The 10,641-nt window shown below is 40.4% G+C and overlaps 1 protein-coding gene across 1 annotated transcript in view; it reads left to right on the top strand.

The window, feature by feature from the left end:
* Window positions 1-1,106, top strand: part of LOC111980197 (hsc70-interacting protein) — an 8,298-nt gene extending 7,192 nt beyond the window's left edge. Inside the window, exons 12-13 of the mRNA XM_070440006.1 lie at window positions 8-129; window positions 234-1,106. Of these exons, the coding sequence (XP_070296107.1) occupies window positions 8-129; window positions 234-365 (254 nt within the window). The 3' untranslated portion in view covers window positions 366-1,106. The remainder of the gene's footprint in view (window positions 1-7; window positions 130-233) is intronic.
* The last annotated feature ends 9,535 nt before the right edge of the window (window positions 1,107-10,641 follow it).

Genomic DNA, 10,641 nt, shown 5'->3' with positions numbered 1-10,641 from the left:
TTCCCAGGGGGTGCTGGCGGATTCCCAGGGGGGGCTGGCGGATTCCCAGGGGGGGCTGGAGGCTCTCCTTTCGGCATGCCTGGTCTGGGAGAGCTCTTTAACGACCCAGAGGTGCTCAACGCCATGAAGGTACGACACTCCTTAAATTGAGGTGTTTGCAGTTTTACAGTTAGCCCTTGGATTCCATGTCAGTATCCATATCTAATCCCATCTCTCTTGTGTGTTTTCTCAAGGACCCTGAGGTGATGGCAGCTTTCCAGGATGTGGCTCAGAACCCAGCTAACATCGCCAAGTACCAGGGTAACCCCAAGGTCATGGCCCTCATCACCAAGCTGAGTGCCAAGTTCGGGAGCCCTTCGCCCTAGGTGAAGAAAAAAGAGGGGAGCGGGAAGAAGAACGAGTGGCGGGAGAGTAGCAAATGGATGTTGTCAGGTGTCGGGAGAGCTAAAAAGCTTATTTGAGATTATTCCACTGTGTATGGATCAAATGGGTAATGTTGATGGGCAGATGGGTAAAGAGGAGACTAGAGGCATGCAGCAAGTTTTACACTAGACAAGTGTTTGTGGAGGGGGGGTCAACAGCAACTCTTATACTGTATGTTCTTAAATGGAGCCCACCTATTTGGGCCTGTTAGCTCTTAGTGGTTACTCAAGCCAACTCATGGACACTGATGGGAACACAACTGGTTAATGATGGGGAATCAAAACAGCCTGTCAGAGCCTTCTCATTCAGAATTCCCATTGACTCCTCTTCCCACCCACCCCATCCCTTGTTGTTTTTTACCTGAATCTGGAATAGTCAAACAGGACTCACACATTAGACACCAGCTCTGAGGAACATTTTAGAGACATTATTATATGGAGTTGTCATCTTCTGTGTTCTCTACTGAGCCATTTAAAATGGCTATTTGTTTTCTATCAGGAGTGGATGTGGTAAAGCTATTTCCCTCAGGTTTTCTGTTTTACTCACTTTCGCTGTAACGTAAATTTTTTCATGTCTGACTCCTTCCAAATGCAAAAAACAAGTAATATTACTCTTTTGTTTGATTTTGAAACCGTAATGGAAATATCAATTCAAATCAATAAATATTTGGTTGTTGCAAATTATTTTGTCATGGTTGTTTTAATCAGATGAGTTGGTTATTAAAATGTAAATTCCCATTATTCCCCATGGTGAACACAGATCATGGCATTAGGAAAACGTTTCATTTCACCAGTTCTGAATGCCCTTGGTGCATTTGTCAATTAGTTCCCAATAATTTATCATTAATCTACTTGTCAAGAGGCACAAGGCGTGTACATTTTTGCCTACAATCAGAATGCATCATATCACATTTATTTGTATATATCCACCAGTGGAGGCTGGTGAGTGGAGGATGGCCATAGTAGTAGCTGGAATGGAGTAGATGAAATGTAATTTGTGGATGGAGTATTCCATTCCAGCCATAACTATGAACCGTCCTCCACTGATATCCACTGAAAGAATCGCGTTGGTTCCCATTTCAGTCATGCATTTGGTCACGTGGGTCAAACAAACACCCTAACATATTGGTTGACAGTAGAGCCTCCCACAATGCAGGCGATGGCTGCATAATGAAGTTGTTGAAGAGTAACTGCAGAAACTTGCAGGGATACTGTATATAATGAGATGGCTTGCCTCCGCCCTAAGAAACATGTAGGCAGGCGCAAGTCAGACAATTGTTATCTCCATAATGCTTCGAAAGGCAGTGGCAATCACTGGGCGCGTTCATCATTGCAGACGATTTTAAAAGCAAGGCGTGACTGACTAATTTACAAATCACCTTGCATCATAAATAACTATTTAATATTGTTTGTAGATAAGTCAGTCGGTCACAATTCACCCATGAAGATCACAGTTTTGATGCTCTATAACATGTTTCCATCCACAGTTTTATGTTAATAAAAATAAGAAAAGACCGCTCTGATGGAAACAGGAGTTTTCGGTATAATTGTAAAAATGCTACCGATAAATTGTTAGTATGACATGGTGGATCTTGTGAAAATGGCGATTGAAACGCCCTTGATGCGCAAATATTGATATAAAAACCATCAAAGTAAACTTGGAAACACGATGATACGGTGTGTGGTCCTCCCACCACGACTCCAGAAACCATGCAGTTTATTAGGATAAAATGAAATAATTTATGATGAACTTCAAAGGGTGCTGAATGTGCACGGTGATATTGATGCTCCTTTCCAATAAATATTGAGGTTCTGATTCTGGTGAGATGATGATCGATGCTTGACTGCTGTTTACTAAATAAAATATTATCGCTCTTATCCATAATAGTCATATTATGTAGGCTATTAGCTGCATAATTTATTTCATCTGTAGCCTAATCAACTGCATGCTTTCCCGGCGAGTTATAGTGGGAGGACCACACAACATGTCATCACGTGATTCCAAGTTTACTTCATGAATATTTGTATATAAAAGCGTTTCCACCGACATTTCTCGCACAATTAATTTTACCAACAGAAAAAGATCCCATATTTTTTTGGTCGACATTTGGACAGTTTAACGTAACATTTTCAGTTTCCATCAGGCCTGTCATTACACTTTACTCACATAAAAAAGTTGTAAGGAAACCTGGTTACTGGTGGGAAAATGCGCATATTTTCTTTATGCTGATCTTAGAATATAAAGATGAATATCTGTAGCCAATTGGATGGAAACCTAGCTACTGACTAATTGGGCCTTGTGGCCTCCAGCCTGTATAACAGGTGATCTCACTGCTGTGGCAGGGCAGGGCTAATTTTCACAAGCTATTTGTCTTCCTTCTGTGGATTACCATCTTGTGTCACGTGGGACCAGTGTCTAAAGCCTGTCGCATGATTCGCAGTCGAAACAGTTCGCAAAAAAACATTAAGAGACATTTTGTGACGTTTCTGTTCGTTTTGCTGTTTTTTGTCGCATGTTCGTGCACACACTTTTTTGTTTGTTGTTGAGGCAAATCGAAGTTCGATAGCTGAAATCTACCTGCTTCCTCGGTGACTGGTCAACAGTACTACTCCGAGTAGGAGTACGAACGCAATCACTTTTCACCCGGTTTAAACTACTCCTACTTTCCCGGTTTAAACTATCCCGAGTAGGAAAAGTGATTGCATTCGTTTTGGAACGGGTTTGCCTCCTGGGCGTGAGCCAGGTGCCCGCTCTGGCTGACAGCAAAATCGGCTCAAAACAAAAGTGACATAATTAAGCACATGGAGTGATGAGTAGGATTCTGTGTTTTTACATGAAAAAAACCCGCTTTATCTGCCATCTGTGGCGGATGAATCAGAATTAGTTGGGTAACATAGATAATTAAGATGTTTTATTTGCATAATATGCTTATGTGAGATACTTGTCATTAGAATGTATCCTTTTGGACTAGTAGTGTTGGCAGTTGCACGTTTCCCTCAGCTGGGGCTCAGTCACCTGGGGCCCAGAGAGGGGGAGGTCAGGCTTGTCTTTCACATGTCCCTGGTGCTATGCAGAATATCAGAAAGGGAAGAGGACAGAATGGAACATTGTCTTCATATATGAATGTGTCTTTACCTATTCTTAAACCATGTGAAGGGATGGTGTGATTAATGGGGAACCAATTACTTGTCTCCACAATGTCTGTGTGCCAGTCACTCCCTCCTTTTCCCATTAGGGGGAGGTGTATGGCAGTGTCTGGAAACATTGTATGTCCTCTCTGATCTGACACTTATCCGGGGATAGTGTAGGACCTAGAGGCTCACTCCCCTCAGTGAGCTTGTCCAGGAGTGGTGTTAAGAGGGGGTTTACTTGAGATGGGAGTATCTAGAGTTGACAATTGATATATGCCATTGGATGAGCGAATGGTTCTGTTCTATGCCGTACCAGGGAGAGACGGTTCCCTTTTGGAGTAAGAAGGCCAGACACTGGTCTTTACAATGAAAACTGTTGACACAGCAGTAACTGTCTGCTATGGTTTATATATATCTTTCTCAAGTAAAAGTCTTTCTTTGTGAACTGTTCCTAAGATCTGTGATTCATCATGTAAGTTGAGAGGGGTGTATCTTGGCTATAAAAGATCTTTGTACTTTTCTGTTGGTACTTCTCAACGGTTCATTAGAAATAGTGAATTGTTGAAAGTCAAATGCTATTGCAAAGTTTATTTTTTATTAAAGATGTAGTTTAAGTATAACTCTGACTGGTGTGTAGTTTGTAACTCTCCTCATTTGGTAAAGCAGAAATATGCCACCACACATCCCAATGAAACGTAGTTTGAAAATGCAAAATGTATTTTATGTAAAAGAGATGTATGTTTCTGGAAGATGCACCATGCTGCCTTGTTGACAATATGACCGACCGGGCGCAGATTACTGTTTGATTTAAAAAGTGTGTCATGACGTTGCCTGTTTAGGTACATAAAGCCCATCCCCCTCTCCCTGCCACTCACTGCCTCCCCCTTTCCTCCTTCAACCCATGCTGTGGTCACAGAGAGACGTCGTAAATTCCTGAGAATCTCCTCATGGCCAAACAGTATTAGAGAGAGGGTAAACTTTCAGGACAAAGGGTTTTCTTCCACCTCACAGAACTTGAGGTACGAACACATTTCATGTTCCTGAAAAAGTATAAAAGATCGGTGAAGATTCCAGCTATTAACCGGTCCGTTTGTCACAACTGGGGAAACTCATGGGAGACTGTGTGGCTACATTACCATACCGCTGTTTATATAATAACCTCAGATATGAGGTTTACATCTAATTGTTGTATAATATGAATGAGTGAGTATGATACTGTTTGTATAATTGTGTAATATGATTTTGGACTGTTTAATGAAGAAAAATACAAATCCCTTTTTATTTGAACTAAATCAGAGGACTGCCCCTGAGCCCAGTTGGGTCAGACATCCTGGGACAGCCCCTTTCTACAGTCCTAATAAAAACCCAACTCTGAGAAATTATCACTAGACCATGTTTTTCTCCATAGGAGGAGAACGAAGGTTGAGTACCATTGCTGAATCTGTTAACCATACCACGTGGTTAAACTCTTAGACGAATAAGAACAAGTCTTTGATATTGACTACTAGTCTGCAGCTAGGAATTCGGTATCATTGAACGCGAAGAACGACAACCGCTGAAACATCCATTCTATAACGAATGTCACTCTGAACTATCCACAATAACCAAGACAGAGACAGACGGAACTCTCCAACAGAAACTAACTTTTCACCAGCGATCAAGACGACACACTGAGCGTAAATATATATATATTGATTGCAATTGTTCCCGAATGAGTGAGCGTCCATGTGTAAACGATTAGAATGTCAATTGTTATAATTATGAACTCTGTAGTGACTTCTTGGTCGACCCCCAATTTTCCCTTTGTCTAACAAGCCGCCATGCCGTTTCAGCCCACTAGGGCATATTTCTCCCATCATTTCATGTAACCATTTTAAGTTTGTTTGTTTGTTTATGCATTTCTGTGAATTACTTACTTAGTAATAAATAAATGATTTAAGACAATTGATATATGGATGACTCATAGTGAAGACTGGGTTCGTGCAGATAACCAACAATTTACGACGTTTGGAATGAGACTAACGTGAGGTAAAATAAATAAATCATTAATCAGAAGACTATTGATCAGATATGAAAATATCTGAAAGGTTATATTGGGAAATTATAACTTTGTAATCTGACTACTTTCCCTGGTGCCCCCAAATTCATAGTTAATTAGTTACGTTATTATTTAGTTGATCGCGTAATAACTAATTACAGAGAATCTTTGATAAAAACTATAAGTCTTCAATTTAATGACAGTAAAGACACGACAAGTGCCTACTCCCTCCCTTTTGCCGCCACAATGACGAGACAGGCCATTGCCCGGTTCAACCTGGGTCAGAGTAATAGAACTCCCTCAGTGGGAAATATGTACAGGATTCTTTAATGAAGTGTTTGTTGTCATTCATTCAATGAGAAGCCTCGTTTTCGTGCACATTTTTCCATTTGAGAAATACTGCACCAAAGATCTTAGTTAGATGTACAATTTCCAATCTCAGACCTCATCGGCAAAAACATCTAAACGAATTACAGATTTCTTGATTTAGTTTACATTAACTATTTTGAGGAAGCTATGTCGTTGATATGTCATCGCAAGAGGGACACAGTAATATTGCCACTTAAAAAAACTTTAAAAAGGACTACCTTTAGAAAAGCAACAAATCCCTTTGAAAATGGCCTATGTTGCATCGAGTTGAGTCAGAAACAGTTATTCTAGTGTCCAAATTGACTACAACGTGTAAATAAAATAATTTTGGTAATAAAGTCAGTCTCATCCAAAACGGATTTCGGAACATCTGTGCGTCACAACGGATAAATTAAGGTTGGGTTTTGATTTGAAGATGTTCATTTGGCCACTAACATGGCGTGAACAGCTGCAGTGATTGCTCTCTATCCAATAGTATAGACCAGGGTTTCCCAAACTCTGTCCCCGGGGCTCCAAGGGGTGCACGTTTTGTTTTTTGCCCTAACGCTACACAGGGAGTATACGAGGCACAGATGTTGTCTTCGCCTAGCCGACTTCTACTAAACTCAGCAACAAAAGAAACGTCCTCTCACTGTCAACTGCGTTTATTTTCAGCAAACTTAACATGTGTAAATATTTGTATGAACATAACCAGATTCAACAACTGAGACATAAACTGAACAAGTTCCACAGACATGTGACTAACAGAAATTTAATAATGTGTCCCTGAACAAAGGAGAGGTCAAAATCAAAAGTAACAGTCAGTATCTGGTGTGGCCACCTGCTGCATTAAGTACTGCAGTGCATCTCTTCCTCATTGACTGCACCAGATTTGCCGGTTCTTGCTGTGAGATGTTACCCCACTCTTCCACCAAGACACCTGCAAGTTCCAGAACATTTCTGGGGGGAATGGCCCTAGCCCTCACCCTCCAATCCAACAGGTCCCAGACGTGCTCAATGGGATTGAGATCCGGGCTCTTCGCTGGCCATGGCAAAACACTGACATTCCTGTCTTGCAGGAAATCACGCACAGAACGAGCAGTATGACTGGTCAATCAATCAACCAGGCTATGAGGGGTGGCCAGTCCTCTTCTGGCTGTGCCGGGTGGAGATTATAACAGAACATGGCCAAGATGTTCAAATGCTCATAGATGACCAGCAGGGTCTAATAATAATAATCACAGTGGTTGATGAGGGTGCAACAGGTCAGCACCTCAGGAGTAAATGTCAGTTGGCTTTTCATAGCCGATCATTCAGAGTATCTCTACCGCTCATGCTGTCTCTAGAGAGTTGAAAACAGCAGGTCTGGGACAGGTAGCACGTCCGGTAAACAGGTCAGGGTTCCATAGCCGCAGGCAGAACAGTTGAAACTGGAGCAGCAGCACGACCAGGTGGACTGGGGACAGCAAGGAGTCATCAGGCCAGGTAGTCCTAAGGCATGGTCCTAGGGCTCAGGTCCTCCTCCGAGAGAGAGTTGTTGTTGCCATCCTGTATCTGTCCCGCAGGTGTGATGTTCAGATGTACCGATCCTGTGCAGGTGTTGTTACACGTGGTCTGCCGCTGCGAGAACGATCAGCTGTCAGTCCTGTCTCCCTGTAGCGCTGTCTTAGGCATCTCACAGTACGGACATTGCAATTTATTGCCCTGGCCACATCTGCAGTCCTCATGCCTCCTTGCATCATGCCCAAGGCACGTTCATGCAGATGAGCAGGGACCCTGGGTATCTTTCTTTTGGTGTTTTTCAGAGTCAGTAGAAAGGCCTCTTTAGTGTACTAAGTTTTCATAACTGTGACCTTAATTGCCTACCGTCTGTAAGCTGTTAGTGTCTTAACGACCGTTCCACAGGTGCATGTTCATTAATTGTTTATGGTTCATTGAACAAGCATGGGAAACAGTGTTTAAACCTTTTACAATGAAGATCAGTGAAGTTATTTGGATTTTTAAGAATTATCTTTGAAAGACAGGGTCCTGAAAAAGGAACGTTTCTTTTTTTGCTGAGTTTAGGAGCAAACCGAACATAGTATGCGGAGCAACTTTAGTATTCTCCACTGGTCTCACAAGACCGACGTAAAGTTGGTTTTATATTCACATATTCGGACATTCAACAGACATTCGCCAAAAGCTATTTTAAATGTAAAAATCAAAAACGAATTCACCGTTTGTCACAGAATCATCAAGCTAGATAGGATTAATTCTATAAATGTCTAGCATACTTTTACAACCTTTGTTTTGAGGAAAAATTCCAGTTTTGATTTGATAGAGGGCACGTAGTCCATCTATAGGGCGTGTGGTCAAAGTTCTAACGAGTCTGTTATAGCCTATTAGAAGGGTTTGGCAGAATATTCTGCATCTTCAGTCATATAAAATTAGATTACAGGAAAAAACTATGTGATGAAGGGGTCAGGCCTGACTAACAAAGAAGACAGGTGGATGGATCAAGAGGACCAAGATAACCAAGAGGATCAACATGGACATTCCACAGTGGAAATAAGGAAAACTATGAGTGAATCATAACATATGTATATATAGTATGTATATATATCAGCATGGGTATTGAAAGATACCAGAAGGTGGATAACAAAAAAAGCACTAAAATAAGAAGTAGATGGTACATGTTTTTGAGCTAAATGTATACATTATGATTTGCCTCTGAACTGTATGTGAACCCCTCTGCAATCTACTGAAACTAACCATTAAAAACTAGGACTTCAACCAAGCTGTCCCTATGCTATTTGCTCTCTTAAACTGCTAGTACAAAGCCTACGTGAAAATTGGGTTTTTCACAAAAGATAATGAAGAAGAAAGAAATATCACCTGGCCCAAATCAGCTCTACATAATTAGGCAGGGAGGTGTGCAACAACCATAAATTATACCAGTGTAGAAACTACGTCACCTACATAGCTATTACCAAATCCCCTTCAATACACATTCCTTGCAGAAAGAACTATTTGCAAACCTTTTAAAACGTCCAGAAAGACAGTGGTCTTAGAAGGGTATTTATACTTTAAACTACATATTTATGTGAATGGATGTGGATGAAAGAATTCTGTCAGTGTTTTAATGTCCTAGTTGAATATTTCTTTCTTTACCTCCAACTCTATATATCCAAGTGAGCCTATGAGGACCTTGGGGATCAGATTTACCATTATACCCTTTGATCAAACGTATAACAGACAGACACTGCTCAAAAGGAGTTGTTTGTGATATCTAGACTCAGTTGCCACTTTATTAGGTTCACCAGCCTATACACAAAAATAAATTGCTCCTACATACACCAAGTCCAGTGGTCTTGGCTTGCTAGACAATAAAGCATGCAGAGAAGTATTCAGGTAATCTGTTACTGTTTGTTTGAACTTTAGAATGTGCAAAATGACAGCACTGTCTGTGATGGTCTTTCGTAACTCAGAAAAGTTCCAAAACTGTTTTTAAATAATTCCAACACTCAACTTGTACTGACTGTAATAAACTCCAACTGGACTTAAAAACTTGAACAGTCTATCTCCTTTCCCAGTTTCATCAACAGTTTTGAATTCATGCTGTTCCAGATGCAAAGGGGGTTGTACCTAATAAAGTGACCACTGTATCTGTAGCCTTTCCAGAATGTGTTCTGGGAATAACAGGGGTATTAAACATTTGGCTGTAAGTGTTGAACAGTTGAATCTATTACCTCAGGAAAAAATGCCTGAAAAAGGAAATACTGATACTGGAAAATACATTTTGGGAGGTTTAATGTACTTTGATGTAGGTTTGATATACCTACTGTAGTTATTGTAATTCATGTTACATATATTTCTAAATCCCACATGGTGATCTCATGGAACCTTGCTGTTTTTATGTCTTTGCCATTAGGGGAGGTGTTATTTTAATTCTGCATTAGGCTAACAGGAAATACAGAAAAAAGGAGGGAAATTCTCAGACTTACAGTAGCTTACAACAAGGTTGACTAGGTGTTTTCAAGGTAAACTTCTGGCTCCAATGGGTCGTGTAAAGCAGAAAAACGATCTTTGGGGAACCCTTTGCTACAGGGTGTGGGAAGGTGGCATAGCACAGACAGTGAGAGAACAATGTAGTATGCAACTGTGAGGGACAGATTTTGTTTTTGAAGCACAACCATTAGAACTAATGGTTCCAGAAAGTGTCTTTAAATGTGTCAACAATGCATAAAAATGTGGTCCTCTTTTGTTTACAGTCTTCAATGCAAATGAAGACTGCTCAATGTGTGCTTTGCATCATCCAGAGAAAAATTATGATCATCTGACCAACTGGGTTGGTCATGGTGTAATATAATAGTAGGCCATGAAAACTCGTAGTTTCATCCTTCAAGAAATGTAGAAGTAAGAAACTTTGTCTTTAAACTTTTTTAGCAGGGTTATCCTTGTGTTATTGTTAGGGTTGCACATTTTGGGGAATATTGGTGGAAATTTTCTGTGGGAATTAACGGGAATATATGGGAATTAACAGAAATATATGCAAAATAATATTAATACCATTTAAATGTAGATGTCTTTTGCATTGGATAAACATGTATTTACCATATCATATGAAGACAGAAACAAACATTTTACCTTATCATAAACAGACAATTGCAATTGATTAAATCCTTCCAATAGAAATAAAAAAAACAATTTAGTCACGAATTG

This window comes from Salvelinus sp. IW2-2015, unplaced genomic scaffold (assembly GCF_002910315.2).
Source record: "Salvelinus sp. IW2-2015 unplaced genomic scaffold, ASM291031v2 Un_scaffold2115, whole genome shotgun sequence".
In the NCBI taxonomy this organism is placed as follows: Eukaryota; Metazoa; Chordata; class Actinopteri; order Salmoniformes; family Salmonidae; genus Salvelinus; species Salvelinus sp. IW2-2015.
This window is presented reverse-complemented; position numbering and strand designations above follow the sequence as displayed.